Source organism: Lagopus muta, chromosome 6 (assembly GCF_023343835.1).
Source record: "Lagopus muta isolate bLagMut1 chromosome 6, bLagMut1 primary, whole genome shotgun sequence".
Classification (NCBI taxonomy): domain Eukaryota; kingdom Metazoa; phylum Chordata; class Aves; order Galliformes; family Phasianidae; genus Lagopus; species Lagopus muta.
Window position 1 is genome coordinate 34,798,373 of NC_064438.1, and position 26,031 is coordinate 34,824,403.

Below are 26,031 nucleotides of genomic sequence, written 5' to 3' on the forward strand. Positions count from 1 at the left end.
GCTAAGTTCATTATGATAGATTATATTCCAGTAACTTAATGAAGGGTGTATTTTCAACAGACAGACATTCTGGGTCACCTAAAACCATGTCTTCATGTTACAACAATTAACCACTGCTAATTATCAGTTTAAAAGGTTATTGGATGTGATTGTCAGTGTATATTGAGTATTCTACAATCAGTAACACAGATCTACTACTTATAATAAGTGTCAGACTGACAGCCTCTTACAGGTCAGATAAAATACTGCTAGGCATAGGAGAAGCAGGCAACTGCATATTTCCTTTGTGATGTTTAAATGATTGCCTTTCAAAATATTAAAAAGGAAGGTAACTTCCTATCTCTGGCCTCTTCAGAATATTCATTACCATCACCGTGTCCGCTATCAAAATGTTATTCAGCAGTTCCTTTATTAGAAGTGCTACTTTGAAAAGCTATAGTTAATTAGTTTCATTAATGATCAGAGGTGAATGTTTATTTTGATCCATTATTTTTTAAAGTGGATGCTTAACATGGAGAACTTAGATCCAAATTTAGGTGCCCAAATAATTGGTTTGATGGCTTTGCAATTTCTAGCTTATTGGTGTCTGAATGAGTTCATCCACTTTTACAAGCAAGCCAGATGTTATGTGACCTAACTGTTCCTGTACATAACTTCGGGGCTGCAAGTTTGGAAACTCTGACCTGACAGTTTGTACCTTGGAAATATTTCACTACTGCAATGTTACGCTAAAAACATAGATCCAGATGGGCTCAGAGCTTGCTGTATTTTCTGTTCTTACAGCCAAGAAATCGTAAGTCCTATAGTCATAAGTATCTAAAGTAGCTGACAAGTTCTGAAACTACTTTATAAAGTTATGTAGCATTTTGTCTTCTCTGTCCACAGTTGCTCCTAATAAACATTGATTTATCATGCTTCCAGCAAAGCCAGTGACCCATAGAGAACAACACTGTGGCATTAGTGAAAAACAAAGATACAAAATATGAAATTGATTGAAAGAAGGAAAGAAAGAGTGAAATTGATTGATATTAGTAGTAATTTAAAAATAAAAACCTCTCTAGTCATCTAACAGATGCTTCTTGTTGCACATTAACGTGTATGTGTTTTGGTGCATAAGACTAATCTATGTTTTCTTTATCTGATGTATTAGAAAACCCTAGGAGAGAAGATCCAAGACACAATGGTAGGGCACAGTGGGTTAGGTCCACGTGACCTGCTCTCGCCTGAAAGCGGCAGCCTGGTAAGGCAGCTGGAGGTCAGGATCAAAGAGCTGAAAGGGTGGCTGAGAGATACAGAGCTTTTCATCTTCAATTCCTGTCTGAGACAAGAAAATGAAGGAACAATGAATGCTGAGAAACAACTGCAATATTTTAAGGTAATAAAAAAACAGTCATAGTTTTCATAGATACTCTTCTTTATGGTAGGATAAAATATTTAACTTATAGATAGCATAATGCAATGTCCTCATGCACTCATATTTTAGCCTTCATTTATGTATTAATTAATTCATTCGGAACAGTTTAGGATACAGGACTATTAAGTTAGCAAATAAATCTGATGGCGCTATGTGATTTTCTTCTGTTCATAGCTACGACTTTTAAGTAAACCCACATCTGAGTTATCCTTACAGGTCACTTTACTCTACAAGTCGTCTTTGACCAAAGAATAAGAAACAAATCATGAGTAATTGTTGAGTATTAGAGGTAAAGATGTTTTTCTCTGGTACAACAGAGTGTCTAGGGCAAAAGCACTCAGCAATGGACAATTTATTGAATACTCACCTCAAAGGGCAGATTGCAAACACTTCCAAACAAATATCAAATGTTTTTTTAGACAAATATTCAAGAAAACAACAGTGGAAAACTGTCTGTCTTCCAAATTAGGCAGTCTTTATACTTCTTTTTCCAGTCATGAGAATTGAGGGGGAGAGTTATGTCAGTGTAGATGAAGTTGGTTTTCTATTCAGGTTCCTGAGCATGTTTCTTTGAATACAACTTTAAATTTCTTTATTACATCCATGTTGTTTGTCTTTTTTCTGATTCTTGATCTTCTGCTGTCAGGGAAAATGTTATGCTGGTTCTATTTGTTCTACCAGCGAAATTTTAAATGTTAGTGATTATGAAGGAAATGTTGATAAAGCTGAAGAACTTAACAGCCATGGACCCATGTTATCAATAGAAAATGCTGGATAGTTCTTATTTCTGTGGAAATTTATGGCATTTATATAAGTGCATAACTATGGATTTAAAAATCTGAATTCTAACAAACTTGTTTTTAAAGACCTAGCAATATATGTGTAACATATATGAACATGTATATATGAACATAACTATTATAAAAATTTTACTTACATATTCAGAATGTGCATAAATCTTTGAAATTAAATTTGTATATATATATAATATATTATATATATTATATATATTATATATAATATTTAATACAGAATATTTAACATATATATAATATGATGTCATGCCAAGAGCTCTAGAGTTGTTAAACAGGGTATTATAGTACACACATACTGTGATATAACCAGAGTATTTAATTACTTGGTTGATCATCTATTAATTACATAAATAATACATTAATTATTTTTAAAATGGTAGCCATTAGAGTAGAAAAAAAATTACTTATCAAACATGGTTAGAGCACATCACTTTGTCATATATATTAAACCATCTTTGTCTCATTAAATCTGAAATCCACTATAAGTAAGTTTTCCATTTTTCACTGATCTCCTGGGGAAGTGTATAAAAGATAAAATGGATATAATTAACAATACTGCAATGTATAATACATATATTTGAGAAGGAACATTTAGAACATTTTCAAAAACATTAGCGATGCCACTAATACAAAACCTGCTGGGGTTTAGACTGACTTACTTTCCACTTAACTTAAGAGTTTAACCTTATTACTGCTTTCACTATGGTAAGTGAATCATTGTTACTTAATGGAACTTTATTGTACAGCACTATCCCAATTGTACATATAGCCACTGTGCACAGAGAATCATTTTTTATAAAATAAACTCAACAGTGCTGTTGATTTTCATTTATAATCTTATGTTTTTAATTACACTTATGCCTTAGGAAAAACAGTTATTTTATTTTCTGAGTGCTTTTATTTCATTTTGCACTTAGAGGATGAGTTGAATGTATTGTTCACATGTAGTTGGGACCCAAGATGACAACACTCTGGTGGAAAGAGGTGTTGTTAAATTAGCTAATAGGAAATTATTTTGACTTTTTTCCTTTTACTTAAAAAAAATCATGCATATTAATTTGAGAGTTCTCTTTATTAAAGAATGTGCTATTGCATTGCTTTTCTTTTGAGATATTCCTGTATAATAGTAATATCAAATATTTCTACAGTACTCTGCTGCCAAGTATCTGTACTTGCTGTACAAACATTAATGAACTAAACTCCATTAAACCTTAAAGGTAGGAATTATCACCACCTTCTTATAAATGGGAAAAATAAAACGCAAGGAGATTAAGTGATTTTTTCAGGCTTTCAGAAAACTAATGGTTGTTCTAGGGAAGAAGTCAGCTGCTATGACCCTAGTCTTTGGTTCTAACTGCAGGGCTGCTTTTCCTTCTTTCCTCTAGATTACTTCTCAGTATAGTCAATTTTAATATGTAATGCAGACAGACTGCATCCTTGTGCTAATCAACGTCTCTTGTTTCTGTTTGAAGTTCAAATCCTGCTGAAAATGTTTAAATGATTTTTTTCCCATTATTATTAGCATATTTAGATGCTAAGAATTAGTAGAATATCATTAGTTACAGTCATAACTCAGCTTATACTCCAGTAACTCAGCAATACTCCAGTATTTCTTGGTTTGGGGATAACTGTATTACGTACTTCAGTTGGCCCAGTAATCTCTATACAATGTTTTGCAGCCAGTCTGCAAAGCCATTTTGTAACCTGTTCTGCCAGTTCTCTGTCCTCCTCAAGGTTTCAAACATCTTCATATTTAGTTCCAAGGCAGAGGCACAAACTTTGCTTCAGTCTATAGTGACATTTGCTGGTCATTCCACAGCAACACTGCAAGTTTTCAAATATAGCCTAACCCAAGCTGCTTTAAAAAAGATGGAGGGGAACTAGTGAACACAAGTTGCACAGCTGCAAAGGGAGACATGTGGGTGTCTTACCCCTGATTTGCTGTAACATGAAAAACAGATGAATCTGAACCAAAAAAATCAAGAGACGGACTTAAATTTCATGAGATCTTCCTAACCACAAATATGCATTTATTTTATTTATTCTTCCTTTTTGTTTCTGTGTTGCCCTTTGAGTTCCTGGAATTCTTGTTTTCTTGCTTTTCACTGAAACTCTAATGGCCAGAATCATGCTTTTTAAATGAGCTACAAGATTCTCAGGTAAACACATAATCTTAGCAACTGAAAAACCTACTGTCATGAGACTAATAATTGGCACAACTGATTTCCTAACCTAATGATGTATGACAATTTTGTGGGTCAGGAGAGACTTGAAACAGGAAAGAATGAGGAACAATACTAAAAAGAATTTGCATTCTTTCATGAAGGTTTTGGTAAATCCCATTATTTGAGTAAGATCTAGCCAGAACTTGTGTGCTCGTTGGCTTGAAAGTAGGAGTGTTCTGCCACATTTGCTTTTATGTGTCTGGGATTTCAAAAATCATGCTGTTTTCTGTGCAAAAGGCAGCAGAAGAGCCTCAATAATTAGTCACATATTTCTATCACTTGTAATAAAACTTATGACTTAGGTGTTTGATATAGAGCGATGATTCATCAACATTGAAAAGGTATTTGTTGTGGTTTTGGATTACAGGCCAGCTGCTCAAGAGCAAGCATAGATTTGTGAGTATCTATCCATCTTGATATCCCTTCTCAGACACATAAAGCTGGAAAAGCTCCTGTTCCTTTTGGTAGCCAGATTTATAAATCTCCTCTTTTCTTAAGGAAAAGGGAAGACTACTTTGGTTAAAATAACATAGCAGCATTTTCTGACCTAATGTTCTTTGGCAACAATAAAGTTGCATTTCATGTAGTTTTCTGATCTGGTTTTATGTGAGCCATGCTCTATTGTCATACCTGTCTCATATAATTTGATTCTTTAAAAAAGAGATGCCTAACTTTCGGCAGCACTGAAGGCCCGTAGTTCCCATTGACTTTAGTCAATGTATTCATTACAAAAATCAGACAAAACCATTTGTACCAGAATATGTTGGAAAGACTTTCTCATTTAATATTTCTAAAAATCAATAGTGTATTGAATTCCATAGCAAGTAGTATTTGTAGCCATCTCTGCCTTTTAAGCAGTGTAAATTATCTAATGTTTGTAGCTGTTTCTAATGACTAAACTCACAGAAGAATAGTTTTTGTCTTCCATTAAATTTCAACTCAGCAAGCCAGATGACACAATACCATTAAAAAGCAGAATTTCTGATCACAATCTCTTATTTCAATATCACCTAAAGAAACTGAGCATTCTGATGTAGCAATGTAGATTACATTGGTAATTCATAATTGATCAGTTAATTGACACCTCTTATAACAGTTTTCATTGTAACTGAAAAGTTTCTCTAAGTCAGCACTGTACATCTTAAGAGCAATTTGGTCAAACAAAATTCTGTTAAATATAACACAAGTGAGTTAGTTTGGGAGCAAGTAAGTTTAAGGCCCCACCAAAATCAAAGGAAAATATTAACTTTGAGTAAAGGTTTGGTGACTCAGAGATTGGAAAAATGTTCCTACAGGTGCCAGAAATCACTTTTGCTACTGCATTTTGGATGCTTTACAATTTTTGGAATGATGTTTCTGGCAGAGCTGCAATCAAAGAATTGCAGAAATTCAATGTGCGTGTAACAAACGTATGCAGAACAGTTTCCAGCAGACAGTCCAAAAGAAGTCAAGCAGCATTTAATCCTTTTTATACCTCTAAGATGATAAAAATGTTGTAGTAATTTTAATAAATTTCTCAGAAAGAGTATGACTCCAGAGCTTTGAGTCTTTTCACAGATGAAGAAATGTTTACCCAAATTTTGTTTGGATTAAATTTCAATAAACAGGAAGGCATAAAGTATTAAATCATATGAAAACCAGACAGATTTCCAAATGTCTGTAATAAAACTTGATGCCACTTACAAAGGATTGAAGCAAATTCAGACTTAATTTACATAACCTACTACCCCAAAACAGCAATTCTGCAGGTCGCTTAAATGAGAATCCAACTATGTAAAGTAAAGCAGGTTGCCTTTTTTTTTTTTTTTTTTCCAAAAAGTGGTATTTGGGTTCTAACATGAGGAGGAGGTTTTATATATCAATTTTTTCTTTTAGCATACTCAAGTATACTAAATACTTTGTATGCAAACAGTAGTTAATGTAATCAAACATATCTCAAATTATGTTTTATTTTACCTTTTACTTAGTTAAAGTTCAGTCTTTGTTTCATGAGGCTCTCCCTCTTTAAGGCAACAATAATACAATTTACAATTCCCATTTCGAACTAAATATCTGATCTGAGATAGGAGGTGTCATTTCATCATCCTATTTGAACTTTGAAGCTTGAATGGTGAATTCTGATTTTACTATGTTCTCCCTTTGCTGAGGGAAAGAAAGGAACACAGAAGATCTACCCAGTAGGGGTGGTCAGATCTGACATGCTGCACGTTTCCACAGAGGTATCATAAAACATCTGCATGTAGTTCTAATCCAGCACCAGCTGTGGGCTCCTGGACTGGGGTTGTGGGATGGAGGTTACTATAGTAACAGGAACAGCCTGTTTTCAGCAGAGCTCAGATACGATAATGCATGAAATCTTCAGTAGAGGAGAGAATAGACTACTGGCTATTTTTATGCTACTACCTAGTTCATTTATTACTTCCTTCCTTCTTATGTCTTTTTTTTTTTTTTTTTTTTAAACATCCTGTCCCCTTATTTCTGGTATACTAATATGATTACACTGCAGACAGCATAGCCATGTGGTAGAGGTAGGATAATACAGGCTACCTTTTGATACACACACTGCAGAGATAATGTCTGAGCTTCAGTTATAGTACTTGGAAAGAAATAAGCACTTTCAGAATTCATTTAATCAATCCTGTTTTAGACATCTGTCTATAGAGAAGGTAAACTGTACTTCAGAATGCCTATTTCTGAATGACTAGCTCAGTTGCTGAATTCTCCATTAGATCAGATGAATACCACTTACAGAATCAGTAAGAATATCTCTACTACTCGACAGACTTGAAGATGTTGAGTCAACTGCAAAAAGATTAGTTACTAATGTCTGTGAGGTTTCCCCACTGCTAATTACAGTTGAGCCCAAGTTTCTTTCTGTGCTCTTGAATGTGCATGAGGGTTTTCATCTGAAACTCTCCCTTGTTAGCTGGAACTGATGAGGAGAAGGCAATGCAACTAATACTTGTTCCTGTCTTTCTTATGGTACTGGAATAGTCTGCATTCATTTTTTATGCCCTGAGTAGACTTGTAGGACTTGAGTAGCACAAAAGATATCCTGAAGTACGGAGAAAGATGTTTCAGGCTCACCACTGTAAAGTAAAACCTGCAATTTTGTAAGGTCTCACAGTTTTTTTCCCAGCCTTTTGTGTTGTTGGTATCTGAAGGAAATCTTTGGGCTACATTTTTCCTTAGTCATGGGTCTCTTGAAGAGTCATATGTATGGAAGCGAGAATAGCTGAGTTGGCTTCTTTTGATAGATCATTCTCAGTTCTTCACTTATTTTTTGTCGTTATCATTGGTGATACAATTGATTTTCTTCTTTTGATGCACCCAAATGAAAATGCAACTGCTTATTCTACTATTACCTATTTACTGCAAAACCAGAAACTTCCTTTTCAATTATTACTAGCTTGGAAAAGGAGAATGAGAAGAAAGCACAATAATACTATTTGATAGATCAAATTCTTATCTGCAAAACACTATTTTTCACTGTAGTCACCACCATTAGCTATGACTTCTGGCTGTGATGAACATGAGCATGTATGCCATGCTCATACAAATCTGCACCAGTGGAGGTGATCCACTGTCCTTGTTGCCAGTGCAGAAATGCACCAGCTACCACCTCTGTGTGCTCACATTCACTGTTTAGTCTCCATGAGTTAATGAAGCAAGTGTTAATGAATGTCACGGGATGCCATTTTTTTCCTCACAGAGGAATTCAGTGACACACTTTTGCTTCATATGCACTTCCATTTCAGATGCCATTTTGTTGGACTACCCCTCTGCTGCCATCTTTTACATGACAACAAAATGTAACTGAGTATTGGAGGGAAGGTTCAACCTCTGTAACCGTACCACCACCATCTACCTCTGAGTTCATGGGCCAACATAATAACGTAGGAGGAATTACTTTCAGAGTAGGCATTGTATGATTTATTTGATCATGACTGTCCCTTTGGAGCCATAGTATTGTGTTTTCCAGTGCTCCAATATTAGTGGATTATTAATTGGATAATGTCCTCTGAAGCCATTAAATCCTGCTGATGAGGTTTTTCTTTAACTGGTCTATCACTGACCTAGTAGACAATTGCCTAATCTTGGTTTCAGAACTGTAAGGGTTTCCCAAGTTTCATCTTTGCATGTAAGTTAATAGATCGGTGTCCCAGTAGGGAACAGTATTACAGACTGTATTTGTACCTTTACTCATGCTAAAAATAATATCATGCTTTCAGGAAATCCATTGATTCTAGTATAATTATTTGCAGGGTTAAGTGTAGTGCAGTATGAGTTAGAATGTGAATGTAAAAAGAACAAGCCTTCAGTGTAAGAGTTATTGAACTCCTTATCAGGTATATTATGTATCACAAGTATGAGATGTATGTCAGGAATGGGATTTGCAGACTGGCAACATATTACTAGAGACAGCAAATTATGCTAGCTGCATTAAGTCAGTGGGGAAAAAGAAGTATGTGGATTCCTGTTCTTGGCAGGATGGTTCCCTTACTACTCTGTCAGGAAAGTGCTGCATCTCCTCACCCCAGAATAAAACTGAAGGCTCGGCCTTTATTTTGATGGATTTTCCGTGCATTTCACCAGTTGCTGGCAGCGCAATGTCACTTGTAGTGTACCACCTTCCCTTTCCACAGTGATGCTTGCTTTTGTGTTCTGAACACAAGGAAGCAACCTCATTATGTTCTCTATTCTGAGGATTAGTGAAGGAAATAATGTTTTCTGTGCCCTCTTTGTTTGCATCCTATCTAGCCTCCTTATCCTAATCCTATATTGTCCAAGCAATGGAAGAATGGCTGGAAAAAGAGCAATAATAAAATGAGTAATGCTGAGCCTCTGAGACCATCATCTGCAAACAGTCTCCTCATCCAGAAGTTTGCCTTTTAACAACTTTCATCTTTTTTACTCCCATTCACAGCTCATCTTGACCACATCACCCACTTCTGTCCTCACTTCTAATTCCAAACTTGTCATAGCCCTGTGGCTAAATGGTCATGTCTGCCTCAACAGTACAAGCAAATTAATTTACTATGCATAACATATTTATGCAAACACTTGCTTAAAAAAAAAAAAAAAAGAAAAAGAAAAGAAAAAAAAAAAGTAATTATTCCTGGAAGTAAGATGATGAATTAGCCTAGCTTACTTCAGATATGAATAAACCCACATGAGTGCAGTGCTGCCCGGCTCTGCTTGGTTCTGCTATTGCCTTCTCTTGTAGGACAGTTTTAGTTTTAGTTTTGTCTTGGGCTGAAATTTATAAAGTTGGTTTATGTATTCACAATTAAGACACAGCAAAATAATGGGCATCATGTTTTTATCTTTTAAAGGTATAACCACTCTGGTAGGTGTGGCTTTTTTAAAATAAGGTGAGGAACACCATTTCTAGAAAAGCCTATGTGTTGTCCTTGTGTGTGTACAGATGCTCTGGCAGCAACATAATATCTTTTCCTCTCTTTACCTCTGAACAACTCAAGCTATACATTTTTGAATCAAGGCTAAATTTGCTTCACTGGCACAGGAAAAGAGCCAAAGAAAATATATTTTTTCCTTACTTGTTATATGTGTTTATTTTCCCTTTACTCTCACCCTCCCTGCCTGAAGTTTCCAAAATATTAGTCTATTTTATGTTCACTGCTTTCCCATAAGAAGGTAATGCCAGTGCACTGCAGGATGCTTTTCTCCTGTAATTCAGAACTGAGTAAATTCACACTGAATTTTGGAATCTGACAGGCCCATCACACAGAGTCAACAAAAATGCATGTTTACCACTTGTGGTAGAACAGGATAAAGAAGAATAATAAAGGAATTAAGCACAATATCAGCATCTGAACTTCAGCTTGAGGGCTACAGGTATTGGTGCACCTCCATGTAAAGAAATTTTCTTTTAGGAACTATTATGTAGCTCTGAGTCAGTACACAAAGTTTTAACAGTTTAAATTGTTCACTAAAGATGGCTGAAATTCATAACACTGGAGATTTTCTTTGCATCCAATGTGAAATTTATGTTAAGAAACATCTTCATTTCTTTTAAGCTGTAATTCTAAGTGATTTCCAACAATTGCAAGTAAAGCTAAACCTGACTTATGCCTCACTGGATTTTGTAACTTTTTGCTTGTACCTTAATTTGTTTCTTCTCTTGAATTTCAACACATGCTTATTTGAAACTCTGCCCAGTGTGGTTACATAGCAAAAATTTCAAGTTTGTCTACAACAGGAAAATGACTTTTAGATCTGTGTGGTTTAGTATTCATCATAAAAGGAAAACACAGCCCTGATATTTATAATATCTGTCTGGTATTCTCTCTACTGTTATTTTAGCATTTTCTGGGAGCAAAGAAAGAAACCCTAACAAATTATACCACTCCCTTCAATGTTTCTCTTTTGCACGGGTTTCCCTGGAAAGAGAACTTCTCAAACTGAATGAAAAGAGGGCATGAACTGAAGGCATTTATAAACACAAATAGTGCTAGAGTAGGAAAATGAATCCTCCTGCCATCACGTCTGGCTTCCCCATGTGGATGGCTTGGCTTATTCCCGCATCCAAGTTAACTCCAACTGCTTGTGTAGCAGCAGCTCAAAAACATTTGTGAAAATGCATCTAATTAATTTCCAATATGAAGCACAAAAAAATAATACTTGGAGAAGGTATGTTGTATTTCAGTAGGGAAAAGGCATTTACATCCAACACTTTTATTTTTAAAAGTTACCTTCCTGTAATTGCACACTAGTTTAGAGCTTAGATAGGCGCGTCTTAGCAATAATGGGCACTTTTTTAGCAGATTATTGCCAAAAGTGCATTCTTTATTCCAGGGAGACACTGTAATAGATACCAGTGCTTTAATAATGATACAAGCAATCTGTAAGCTATTATAGTTTCTTTTATAGTAACTCAATCTTCATGTTGTTTTATATGTCTGGAATTTTAATAGTGTTTTTAATTTATGAGGAGAAATATATTATATATTACTAGTTACATGGGAATGTGAGCTAAATATCAGTCCATTCAACTATGTTTTTACAAACAAATATTTTGAAGTACTTAGACAAGCAGAATGAATAGAACAAAGAAATTAAAGAATGCTGTACAGATATAATAGGAGGTTCTGTGGATCAAGCCTAGAGGAACTTGTTCTGGATTCTGACTGTTTTTTTCAGTACAATGATGCACTTCTTAAAAAAAAAAAAAAAAAAAGGGAAATAATGTGGCTATTTTTAGAATGCTATTTTAAAATCAATACTTTATTTAAAATAAATACATTTACCTATTTAATTAATCTGTTTACATTATCAATTACAAATAAATGCAAATTCCCTTGTACATTTTAAAGAGTGAAATTAGTGAAATAATAATTAACATGAATCTATTAGATACTAAATTATACATAGAATACAAGCTCTTGAAGCTAGTATAAGAATTAAATATTTTTTCTTGCTACTTTCTTGCCATTTTAGTATGTGCAGGAATACACACAGTGCACAAAGAATATGGTGAACTGTAGTCAGACTTGTAAGAGAAGTATTGTAATACTTTACTAAGCAGTGAGTTACAGAAAGAAATGATCACTGTAGCAATTGGGTGGTTGTAATGCTATTAAAAGTGGACCTTTGAAATAGAGAACCAGTTCATTATTTTGGGAGAAGTCATAATCTACTTTAAATTGTCATTCTGTGTTTCTGACTTGCAATTAGATGATATTTCTAAAACGTCAGTCCTAGATTCTGTTGTGACCATCATCATAATAAAATGTGACAGCAAAGATATTATATCAATACTTTCTCCATAATTAGCATTAAAGATCTCTCAAGGGTTAAGTACAAAGGTTTTCCACTGAATGGTCTGCAAGCCTTGTGCCTTTAAAGTCTATTAATATAGCCAAGACTGGTGACAACCAGGAGACAAATCTATGAACAAACCCGTTTGGAGAGAATAGTTTTGTGGTGTGTGATGTATGTTACGTAAATGAGCTTATTAGGACTCTCATCTATTTTATTATTGGTGCCCAATTTAATAGAGGCATTTAAAAAACAATATTTCTGCCTGACTCCTTGAAATGAAGAAGATACATTGATATAATTGAGAGCAAATGATTGCATGTTGTGCCATTTAATCATGTCATTTTTCAATTGCTGTTTTTTGCACTTCACTGCATACTTATAGAATATTTAGCTTCAGTATAGATTAAGTCCCACTGTCTGCAAGTGAGTTGAGTTCCCATATTAGGTGACATTTTCTTTTTAATCTTGAAATCAGCAATAGCACACAGGTTTGGCAGCATTTTTCTAAAAGATGACAAGTCATTCATTTCCTATATTTTTTGTTTGGCATTTTTGTTTTTAGGAATTACTTTCTCATTATTTTTTTGAGGAATTACTGGTTTTCTTTTTCATTCAAAAACAGAGTTTTGCTTCACTATGTGTCCTATAAGAGTGGAAGTTGAAATACAAGCATGGATCATGTAAAACAGGAGAATTTTCTACAGGCATTGCAATTTTACAGAAAAAAAGCTGAAAAGTAAATTTTAATAAGTATTTGCAAGCATATTTTTTTCTTATTTTTGCTTGTTGTGTTATTGATGTTAACCATGATTCTTGAAGCATTAGCACTGTTGTAAACTGAAGTTCTACACTAGCCAAATATCAGATATTAGGAGGTGAATTAGTTTATTTATGTTGTTTGATTGTTGTATTGAAAAAGATAACTTCCATTCTCAGAATTTGCCTTAATTTCTATATGCAGTTGTTGTACTAAATAACAACAGATCTATAATTTCATCTTCCTATCATTCTCCATCAGGTGACAACAGATGCAGTAGGAAGGGTGTCGTTCCTTCCTGCACATACCTATGTCCTGTAACAAGGAGAAAGAGCAAACCTTTAAGAGATCAAGGTTTAATAGAAACTTCCTGTTGGAGCTGATCATTCCAGATTTATCTTTAGTGGAAATTTTGTCATTTACCTGAAAACAGCCAGTATTGCCAATGCATAGAAACACAACATAAGGATCCTAGTATACACTGCCATTACTTCTGAACCTGAAAGTTCAAAGAAAATCTGTAATCTGTAAAAGTTAACCTTTATCGTCTTCTGACTGTGTTTCAAAGCCATAGACATTTCCATACAGGCTTTAAATATTCCTAAGCATAGAGTGAAAGTAAGAAAGACAGAAATGGTTGAAAAAAGTTCGGATCATATAAAAAATATTTCAGCGAACAATACATAATAAAGAGTGTTAAAAATTGTATATAAGCACTTTATGTGGTGATTGTATGTGGATTGTGTGAGTTTAAATGAAGGAAACTCATTTCAAACAGACTTTTAAAATATTTTTAGTCTCAAAGTCTACTGAGTTCACTGAGAACCTTGGTACTATTAGCCCATCCATTTTAACACCTTCTCTGAGGAACCTTGGTGTAATAACTTCTATGGCCAACTCCTCAGCTATGTTGTGTCAGAACAAAACTGGTTTCACAGCCTTCAATCATACAGAATATGCATTGCCCAAAGGCTGAGGGATGGAGGAGAGTTGGGGCTGCATAATGCTCCTCAACTTCCCACGTGTTTAAGTCTCCTACATTCTCTGGAACTGCCTAAAGCTGCACATTTTTGTCACCTACTTTTCACTCAGGAATCTAGCACCCATGCAGAACAACTTGTGATCAGGTCGTGGATACTTCCAACCTCATAGATAGTGCCATTAGCCCATGGCTTGGAAAGTCTGTTTGATGTCATTTGACTCAGCAAGGGCTTTTCCACGTGATTTAAGGCATGGTATTAACAAGCTGTGAAAGTAGTTTCAGCTCGCTTTTTGTAGCTATGCAGGTGATAACTTCAAAGCACTGAAAATAGAAGTAGGCAGAAGGAAGAATTATCTCCCAGGATTCTAGCAGCTCTGATGGGTATGGGAAAGTGTGACTGTCAACAATGTTATAATGAATAACTCCTCAATGTTTTCAGGGTACCTGTTGCAAAGCAAAGACCTGAACAAAGTCAAGCTTGCACATGGCAGCTGCAGATACCGTGTTTACACCTGCAGCAAACAAAGTGGTATATATTACTTTAAGTCTTACCGTGTAAGACTTAAGTTAGACAGAGCTACACATGTCTGATCTCTTAATCTGTGCTTCAGACAAACTATTGCACACACAGGAGCCTAAGTGATGCTCTGAAGTCTTGTGTTAGACTATTTCCTAATTTTCTGAACTGTCAAGTACTCAGTAGCTTACCATAGCTTCTTTAGACATATGGCTCAAGTCTCAGCAGAGATACTGTGTAATCTATCTGAAATTTTGTTTCCTTTCTTTTCCTTTTTAGTAGTATTATTAATCATGAATTATAGCTGTTAATTCACAATCCAGAATGTACCTAGCAAAGAATTGAAGTAACTGTGACCTTGGAGGCATGCATGGCTGTACAGTTGCCATATTAATAGGTTTTCATAGAGTCATACCATTTTAACAACAGCAGATTGTGGATGGATATACAACACCATGAAGTATTGTGTCATAGGATACAATTACTGAGTCCCTTAAGGACACTGTATACCAGATCATGATACTGGTTAGATTCATTATTGCTAGTGTCATTATATGGGGTTTAGAGAAGTCTTCACATGATTAAGTTCTGTGGCTTTTAAAGTATTGTTGCTATAGCCAACTCTTTCAACATGCTGTTAGGTACAAGCACTTCATTCTTCTCCTGTTTAATATTAACTATAATATCATGTAATAAAATTGAAACAAAAGTGCCATAGGCCTAATTGCACTGTCACAGCCATGTAAATCAGAAATAGCTTCAGTAAAGCTACTGTTATTATGCTGGTGTAAAATTGATGTAAATTAGAAGTGACTTGGATCCTGTAGCTCTGCTTTCAGATAGCACAATGTGAAGTTCTCACTTAAATACTCACATAATGGCTTATGAATTAAATACCCCTTACCTCATCAAATTATATGGTATTGTATCAAAAATGAACAGTATTTATAAGGAATGACATAATCAGATAGATTGAGGTAAGATAATGTTATGGGGCCAAGTTCTGAGCTGTGTTGACTTCCAGAAAGTTAATGCAGAGCTGTATGAATTGGCTGCCAGCAGTATATAACTTACCATCATGCATAAAAATGAATTGTTTTGCTGTTACACAATGTAAAGTAAGAACTCTGACTTTAGGTAGGACTTTATTTATTTATTTATTTTTCTGATATGTTAGCCTAATGAACAGCATCAAAAAGGAAATGTGTCAGACATGTTGGTTACATCAAGAACTATGTAGGAAACTAGTAATGAAGTCGAGGAAAATAAATAGGGCAAGTTCAGGAAACATAAGTGAAAATGCAGCTCTGGTATAAATTGAATAATAAAATTCCTGGTCATATTTTGCCCTAAATAGTGGTTTGGGAATTTGTCATTCACCTTATTTAAAATTCAGAAATATTAAAGGTACAGGGTTCTCTCATTATAGAAGTAATAGAATTCCAGCTATTACAGAGTTAGGGTAATTTACATTGCTATAGAATGCATTATATCAATAAGTGGAACATCTGTATGAAATGTCCATCTGCTGATATACTACTGAGTGTACCTTACAGTGAAATGTACTTAATCATTTTAAGACATCCTCTAATGAAGTCTTATCATGATTAGCATTTTGAACACAAATACTGTTAGGCATTAGAACTTTTGCCTTAAATGAGATTGCATTGTCTTGTTTACCCTTGTTGATTAATAAGCAATCTGTTAACTGTTAGAACAGCCCAGTTCTGCCACTGAAAGTAAATTAGTAATTCAGCTATGTTTGTAGGGTTTAATCATCATTTCTCTTGAAGGCTCTGAATTAAAAAAAAAAATCACTTCAACCCTATCTGTAGGCAAAGGATACGTATTTTTTAGATGTGTATACCACTCTTTTGCACCTAATGCTATTGGTCAAGTGCATATTTTCATTACCAAAATACTCTGTATATGTATAATATTTCTAAGTAGATTTTCTGATTTTTAATCCACAAATGTTACAAAACTTTGGACTTTAAATACACTTGCTACAGAATATTAACTCCTTTCCTGTTAAAGTTCAGGTCAGCCAATGGTTTTGAAAAACTTTGAGAACTCTGCTCTGGTGGCTAGCTTTCATTTATTTATTTGTTTGTTTGTTTGTTTATTTATCATTATTAACTCCAGTTAAAGGAAAATACCCTGTCTTCATAAAAGATGGTAGTTGAGATTTTCTCATAGGGCCATGCACTTTCATCTGTGGCATCCCACAGAGGGAAACAGATGTTAGCAAGTTATAATTTAAATTATCTGGAAGGTTCCCATGTGTAGAGCACAGTTCTGTTAAATTCAGGAGTAGCACTGGCCTCTGATAATAGCTGTGTACTTGAACTGTGTGATGCTATAAAAGTGTGGAGCCTTGGAAGCTGAGCTGAAGCTGTCATCCTCAGAAGTGTTTGTGTTTTGTGTACCCTACTGTTATAGATATTATAAAAACACATTGTGAGGCAATAAAACCCTGATCTGATGTTGAATGACTATAAAGTGCAATTGTATTTGTAGACTAAACTGTGTTCAAAGTCATCCCATGCCATTAACTGCTTCCGGGTGGTAGATCTCTCTTTCATTTTGGCATGTAAAATGCATTATTTATATAGCTATTCAATAGGACTCTCAGTGTAGTTATATATGTAGTTTTCTGGCATACAACCAGCCTATTCCAGTTTCTATCAATATTCAGTAATATTAGGACTTAGTGACTGTCCCATCGTGCAGTTTACGTCAGACTGCATTCTTTGTGGCACTGGAATCTGTAGGATGAAATAAATGCTATGAATAACTCATTTTTGAGAAGGACAGTTATCGTAGTATTCCTAAATTTATCTGAACATAGAACTACCCTGGAAATGATTTTATGACAGCAAAAACCATCTGTAAAGGATTTTGTAGTAACCTCTTTACTCTTCTTCCTGAAGGTTTCTCCTATGACAGGGTATAGATGAACCATAATTTCTATTTGTTTTTGTTTTCTTCTGAGAGGCATATATATGTGTGTATACACACAGTATATATATATTCTCATTTTATGAATACAATTTTTTTCCCCATTTTTTTCCTGAAAAATTTCTGATGTTGATTGCTGTCAGGGTAACTCATTTCAGATGTGTCTCAGCTGAATGTAAAAAAGGAAGAATAAACCAGTCTACACCATAAAACTTTCAACATTATTGAGATAGTTAGCTATGTATGGCATTTGTTTGAAGACTGAAAGTAGCTTTATTCCTTATGTGCAATTAAGATTGTGTTTATCTTGAAATAAACAGTAATCTTTGACATTAAGAATGGGAATTTATGGAAGAGCTGAAGAACTGTTAGAACCAGTATCTATCAGATAAGAGTTAATATAGAATGTCCCACCCTGACATTTGTCATCTGTCTGTTCTGCAGTCCCTATGCTGTGAGATCAAGCAGAGACGCCGTGGGGTTGCCTCTGTGCTGCGGCTGTGCCAGCACCTCCTGGATGACCAGGAGACCTGCAACCTGAGTGCAGATCACCAGTCCATGCAGCTGATAATCGTAAACCTTGAGAGGAGGTGGGAAGCCATTGTCATGCAAGCTGTCCAGTGGCAGACAAGGCTACAGAAGAGACTGGAAAAAGACCCAGTGAGTGATGCTTGGTTTAAAAAGATCTCATGTAATTTCACTTTACGCCAGCCATTTAAAAAGATCTCATGTAATTCCATTTTACATCAGTCATTGTTTCAGTGCTAGGCAAGTACTGAGTGTTTTCTTCTGACTGATGGTGCTGTTCCTAGTCTCTAATGACAAGTGAAGTTTTAGTTTTTCACAAAGTGTTATAGTCTACGGACACCCCTAATTAATAAGATAAATTCACAATATGTGTGTTCTATTTGCTGTGTATTTAAATCTTTTCTCATCTGATTCTATTGAGTAATGAAAGCCACCTTCTTTTGAGATCAGTAAGTTGCTCAGTACCAAAAAGAATTGGGCCCAGAGACATATATCATTGATTGTAAATATATTTCAGAAGAAGTATTTTCTTTATAAGTATGATTGGTTTTAATTAGTATCCCAGCAGTAGATCTGTATTTCACATAGAATGCCATGGTATGTGATTAATATACAAATCTGTGTTATTTGAATTTAAGTAAAATGCATTAATTTCCCTTTTATCTCAGGGAAATGATTCCTCAGAGGCAAAATAGCACTCTGCTTAAACTGTCCATTAAGTGACAGGTTTTCTACAGCATAAAAATATATTACGGTGCAGTATCCACATTCAAACAATAAACCATAGGGGGGACAAAGTAATCCCTACTGTAACACCATTGACTGTAATGGATGAATTGGCTCAGCATGTTCTGTGGTACTATCATAATGCCAAAGCCTGTATGCTGCAGCTACGCTGACAGCAATGATAACCCTCTGTAATGCATGTATTGAGGAGCCTTGATGAGATTTGAGAATAAGTGACATTTTTGCTTATATAATTTTTAGGTTTATATAAAACAAATAAAAGGCAAAAATACTTGATATGTACTTATTTCCTGACAATTGTCTGACTAGCAGCAAAATACTACTTTTGACTTAGTTTTGTTCCTTTAAAAAAAAAACCAGAAGTTGTATTTCTCTGGGAGTTGTTTGTGTTAATGTAGTATTAAGATATACAAGATATCATTCTGAAAAAAATGGCAGTTCTTGAATGAAAATACTATCAATCTGAACTAGCCAAGAAATAGTGAGTTGGTGAGGAGGATGCTGTAGTGTTGAAGGTAATGATAGGAGAAATTTTAACAGTACATTCACCTTTAAATGAGAGTGTAAGAAAGAGAAGACAAATGCTGTCTCACTGGTGAGATAAGATTCCTGAGTTTTGATGGTAGTGAATCTAGGAGGGCGAGAAATAAGAACAGAAGTGAGGGAAGTCAAAGGCAAAATAGTGGTTTAGAATATGGGTTTGAGACTGAAGAACAGAAAAAACTGCTGAAGAAGGAAAACAAAATAGCAAATATTTTTTTAATTGAAAAATGTAATTGGTATTCTATTGAGAAACACCAGTTTTGTTGATGTGATAGTTCCATCTTTGAAATGTTTTTTTTTTTATATTACTCAGATGTCAATAGCTCTAGTAAACTGTTGGTTAGTGCTGTGCAAAAGATTTATTTATTGAGCCAGTAGTAGAAAAACTATGTGAATTTTGAAGCTTCAAGAACACATATGTGAGGTATTGGGCGATAGCTAAAAATCAGTTCTTGCAATTCTGAATTTGGGTTGCTAAAAGTTGAGACTCTGCTAAGTCTGTAACTACATTGATTGCTCCAAAAGTAATGCCTCCATGTAAACTACAACAGACAGATACAAAGAGCACAATAATCTATTAAGTAGATTAAATTCTCAGCTACAAAACACAGTTTTTCAAAATAATCACCACCATTAGTAAATTTGTGTAGATGAGCTTATCAAGATATTCTTCATTTGGTGGTGTAAAAGATGTACATGGCTGTCTGGAATAGGGCTTGTCTTTCACATCAATGTCGCCACTACACAGCTTACTGCCTCATTATGCTCAGTGTGCTGTGCACTATTGGGTCTTCATAAGCATTCCAAAAGCATCAATAAATGTCAACAGATGCAATTTTTTTTCTGCATGGAAGAATTCAGTGACGCACCATTGCTTCATACACACTTCCATGTCAGACGCCATTTTGTCAGACTGCCCTTCTGCTGCCATCTGTTACACAGCAACAAAATTTAACAGAATATTGTGGGAAGACTCCGCCTGTACTGCCATACCACCAACATCTGCCTCTGAGTTCATGGACCAATATAATAAAATAGGAGGTATTACTTTTGTAGCAGTCCTTTTAGCTACCCAAAAGAGATTGAGCTGGGTTTTTACTGTACTTATCTGAAAGGTAAGGTACTACAAAGATGAAAATTACCTTTTTCATACAAAACTTACAATTTTGTTGTTACAAATATATCTGTTCTATTGAGTGTGGAACACCAAAAAAGTTGCATTTGTGAGATAGCTTCAAGAGGGGCTGAACAGAACTCCAAGTTGTTGTAGGGAAAGCCTATTATCTCCTCTTGCATGTGGGCAGCTCATGGAGACAGTTTGCTCACTGTAGCTGCAGTTACTCTAAATAAGCTGTAATGTGCTAATTAGAGCTTAGTGCTGTTCTTACAGCAGGAGTGAAGAGCCTTGTGTTACTGTGTGGGACTGCAATCGATCGGGAGCTGAGGCATGGTGTTCAAGCACTGTATTTTGCTTGATGTCCCAGTGCTTGGAACTTCACAAGGTGCATGCTGCTTCATTCCCCCTTTGCCTGAGGGAGTCTGGAGTTATTTGCTGGTCTGAACTGTTTTTCATTGTGCAAGGGGGGAACCATTCTTTCTGCTAAGAAACAGCAGCCATTAACTGCCATTGTGATGTGATACTCATTTAATTTACACTGAGTTGTTTTGCTTTGCAACCTCTTATTCTAGTCTTGTTTATAATAATATGATTCTTTGAGTGTGTCAACATCTACAGATTTCTCATGTTGATAAAACTGTTTATATTCCCAACACTTACGGATGCCACAGCCACTACAGAATTCAGGTTCCTTTCTCTTCCCTGGTTTGAGTTGGCATATTCTAGACTTCCTTTTCATTCAGTTCCTGTGTAGTCATTTGTTGGGTAGGTACCAGGATTACTAGTTCTGCTTCCCTATCTCTCTGTATTTGATAGTGTGCCAGTCTTGGCACTTAAACAGTATCTCTTACTAACAAGTCTTCATTTGTGATTGCCCACAGAATACTGTAATTTATGAAAACAAATGATGAGATGATTTTATAACTTCATGGCATCCGAACTCATTCATGGCATCCAACTTGCTGATAGTACATAAGATAACCCTAATTATTATATTGCATTAAAGAGGTGCAAAAGTCATTTGCATCTTCTGCTCTCTTTTTAATTTGTGTACTGGGATCTTTCTTTGTCCTGTTTCTGTCCCCAGTCACTTATCTGAGCCACTTATATCATTACAGAAGCATACTGGAATTAACGACAAAGAGGTTTTAGGTTTCTTTTGAATTGTTTGTCTTCACTGAAGGTTTTCAATGTTCCTCAGCCTTTTTGTTTTGTTTTGTCTTTTGTAAATTCTTTTCCCCCAGATTTATCATTCCATAGTTTGCTGGTATAATGTTATCTGACAACTAAATTTTAGCTTCAGAATTACACAGATGCCTTTCAGTTTACCTAACAAGACCCTGCTGGCAATCACTGTAGAAGAAAAAGGAGTCTGTCTGGCAATTGCAACAGCAATAGCAACAGTCTTTAGTCAACTAAACTGAAAACTGCCATCAGAAATTCCTACTCAGCAGTTGGAGAAGCTTTAACTCACTGTGCACTCTCCTTTGGAGGATCTGGTCTACATGAAAGAAAACTGAACAGTTAAAAATGGATTTGGGACAGCATCTGTCATGGTCATGCCAACAAGTTTTCATCAGCTAATTCAAAGTGGGAATATGTAAGTTGTTTTAGGCAGTATTTTTGATCATTTGCTTAGCCAATTGGTATATTCAGTTTAAGTAAGCATCTAGCCTCAGTGCATTATTACAGCAGTCATGATATTCACAATTTGATGTCCTATCCAAGTCAGATATATCTCTGTATAGGAAGCCACAATGATGTTACTCTGTGTATTCACTTTTCTGGAACAGCTTTGTCAGTACTGGAATACGTAAAACTGCTGTAGCTCATAGAGAGACAAAAGTGTGTTTTCTAATAGATGCTATTTCTTAAATTGCAATTCAATTCCTGCCTTTTTGATGACCAGAGAAACTGTTTTTTCTCCAGACTGCTCATTCACTGAATGAGAAAGATATCAATTTTATGGAGCGCACAATCTCTTTTCTTATTCAACAGAGGGCTAATTATTGAAGGGACAGTATTCATAATGCTTTTAAAATGGAGACTTTGAGAGAAGATAATTTGGATTAAGGTGCTGTAATTCTCACATTGTCCAGAAAGTGTCTGAAGTATTCATTGGTTTAAGTCTACCACTATGCTTCATGAAATTTTGGAAACTTTTATTTCTTTTTTCCTCCTGAGTCATCCTGTATGTACACTACACTGTATGTCCAGCAAAACCCCCATCTGTATTGGCTGGAAAGTATGCTACACATCCAACCACATAATTGAAAATAATAAGGCCACAATAAATGGGGTGGCCTTGGGGTATAACACCCAAGGGATTCAATTGATGTCGCTTTGCATCAATGTCCATGCATCATGGTAATTGAGGTAACATAACCAATTACCACATTTTAATTAGAGTTGTAAGGACTTGGGAAAATCTGCAATGGTAAAGCAGCTCACTTTAAAAAAAAAAAAAAAAAAAAAAAAAAAAAAAAAAAAAAAAAAAGCAAAACCCAAACCTCTCTCTTTACCACAAGTTTGTTTCTTATGTGCTTGTTTCATAAGGGGAACAAAGATTCCGTAAAGCCCTGTTTAGTATTTTTCCCAGCTTTCTCTTTATTTCATTCTTTACAACTGACTTCAAAAAACAAGTCATTTAAACATACTGTATTGGTTCTGATCAGGTATCTTTACCCTTTTCTCTCTTCATCTGTTTCTGTAATGTTTTTTCCAAAGAAAATAGATTTTAGTAATGTTAAGTGTAATGCTAACTGTATTCTTCTCCCTTTCAGTTCTCTGTATTTAATACATTGGTTCAATGTTTTTCCAAGCTATGGACTGACACTTGTTCTAAGATACAGTACAAAACCCTGCATTCAGAGGTAAAAAATGTACTCAACATTGTTCTGTTATTTTTTACATAGCTAGATAATTAGATAACTAGATAGTTAGATAAATTAGAAACATGATTCCTACAGGATTGTAATTTTGTTACAAGTTATTGTTTTGTGAGATGAGATCTAGCTAGAAATCTTGCATAAAAAATTTTGGAAGATTAGCAGTACAGCAAAGTACTGAGTAAAAGTTACCTTAATTGGCTGAGGAGGACATACTACACATTCTAAAGTGCTGAGCATCTTTTGCATGATCTAGCCCTCACAAAGTAATTATTTACTGACTTGTGTATGTTGAGTTATGGCCTAAACCACTGATTTATCACCTGAGAAAAGGACTGAATCACCTGCAGGAACACAGGTGAAGGCAATTCAACTCTGTGACCAGAAAGAATGGAGCCTGGATGCACCCCTCTTAGACCCCATTTAAGGGCTTACTATTACTATGGAAAGATCTCTTTCTGCAGATCTCTCCTTTTTGGACTTTTCCACTACAAGCCTAGATCCTTGGGTACTGGATCAATTCCTTCTTGATTGTTTCTTTTTCACTGCGATAATCTTTCTAACTATAACACCTATAAAATACTCTTCTAACTACTCTTCCAATTACTCTTCCAACTGTATAACTTGTGTTTGAATATTCAGAAGTTGGTTTTGTTGTTTTTTTTTTTGTTTTGTTTTGTTTTTTTGTTATCTGTCAAAGGTTATTCTTGTTTTGATATTACATTTCTTCATAGTGTGATACTGATTGCTTGTATTTGGTTCTTTTAGCCATCTTGTTCTGCTCATGTTTCAGTACTGAAGTTTGCTCTCTTTGGAGCTTCCTTTCTTAAAGTATGCCTTTTTTTCAGTGGCTTGATATTTGATGATAGTCTCTGATGTATATAACTCTGTTTAGGCTCATCACAATTCTTGTACTTGAGGTGCTGTAAGCTTTTCAGCTTCTGTGTGGTATTACACGTCTAATTTGTGACATGGAATACTCTTCTGTAGAATCCAAAAAAGAATAGTGCATAATTATGAAATCAGATGTAACTTTTTTCTAAAAAAAAAAAAAAAAAAAAAACCTAATAATGCAGATGCAGTGACTCTTAGTGAAAATTCATTTAAAACAAACAAACAAACAAAAAAAAACAACAACAACAAAAACCAAATAAGCTCTATGTAACATTATTGAGAAAATCTCCTGCATGGTCATCTGCAGTGAATTTTTATAGAGCGAATAGAGTTAATACATTTAGGCCTTTCCAGAGAGATTTCTCAGAGAATGCAAAACTTTATTGCACAAATGACAATTTAGGGCAACCGTCCAGATGTGGTGCCAGTCTAACTTCCATTCATCTCAGCAAGATGCTTTCGTTAAGAGAGCATAAATCATGAGAGGCAGTCATATGAGCTCACTGCCGTAAGTCAGTCTTCTATCTATATCTACTTTTAATAATGTTATGAACTCTTTATTTATAGGTTTGATTAGGCAAAAAGAAACGAATGGCTAATTCAGAGTACAGAGAATAAGGCAGTTCTATTTCACAGTCTCTGGCAAGCCTGGGGATGACAGAAAATGATACTCCTAACTTTCTCACGAGTTCCAGATGATTTGGAAGTGGGGTAAACAGTTAAGCTTGAGAGGAAATGTACTCAGCATGCCCTTTGTTCTTCTCAGTTAATGAAAGAGGGGTGTTGGGAAAGAAATCTTTGTATGTAGCACAGTATGGATATATGTAGATGAGTAGTGCTAGGAATAGGCTTTTCTGTGGAGCCTCTTCAAGAGCAGCTTACTCTTTCTTCCACTTAGAGCAGAAAAGGTAGTTCAGTATTATCGAATGCATAACTGTGTACTTCTTAGGAAGGACAGACAGCAAGCCAAGGTGGTGGCCTTACTCTATAGCGAGCTAACAAATGGAATGTATTGCTCTCTGCCTAGGAATTAATGATGAGTGAGTAGAGAGCTTATGGGTGAGAATTAAGGGGCAGGCTAATATGGGTGACACGTTTGTGGGTGTTTTCTAGAGGCAGCCTGATGAAAAGGAGGAAGTTGATAAGGCCTTCTATAGGCAGCTGAAAGTAGCCTCATGATCACAGGGTCTGATTCTTATGGAGGACTTTAATCAGCCTGGTATTTGCTAGAAAAACAATACTGCTGGGTGCACACAATCAAGGAGCTTCATTCAGTGCAGGGAAGGTAACTTTCTGACACAGGTAGTGGAGGAGCCAATGAAGAGAGATGTGCTGCTGGATCTTGTTCTTACAAACAAGAAACAAATGAAAGTTAAGGGTAGCCTTGGATGCAGTGACCATGAGATATAGCAGTTCAGGATCTTACATTGAAGGAATGAGACAAAGTAGTATTGCAGTCCTGGGCTTCAGGAGAGTCAGCTTTCACCTCTTCAAGGACCTATTTAAGGGTATTCCATAGATTAGAACACTGGAAGTTAAGGGGACCCAAGAGACCTGCCTGGCATTCAAGCACCTTTTCTTCCATGGTCAAGATCTTTATATCTGTAAGAGTAAGAAATTAGGCAAAGGTGGCAGGAGATATTCATGGATGAAAAGAAGCTCATGGGAAGCTGAAATGGAAGAAGAAAGTCTGTGGAATGTGGGAAAGGGGTCTAGCCACTTAGAAGGAATATAGGAATGTGGTCAGGAGCATATAGGGATACAACAAGGAAGGCTAAGGCCCACTTGGTTTAAATCTGGTGAGGGAGGTCAAGGACAACCAGAAAGGCTTCTTTAACCATATCAGTAGCAAAAGGAA

The 26,031-nt window shown here is 35.4% G+C and overlaps 1 protein-coding gene across 3 annotated transcripts in view; it reads left to right on the plus strand.

The window, feature by feature from the left end:
- AKAP6 (A-kinase anchoring protein 6) overlaps positions 1–26,031 on the plus strand; it is a 276,451-nt gene that overhangs the window by 223,911 nt on the left and 26,509 nt on the right. For all 3 annotated transcript variants that reach the window (XM_048949915.1, XM_048949916.1, XM_048949917.1), the window contains 2 exons: positions 1,151–1,375; positions 17,901–18,116. In XM_048949915.1, the coding sequence (XP_048805872.1) occupies positions 1,151–1,375; positions 17,901–18,116 (441 nt within the window). The remainder of the gene's footprint in view (positions 1–1,150; positions 1,376–17,900; positions 18,117–26,031) is intronic.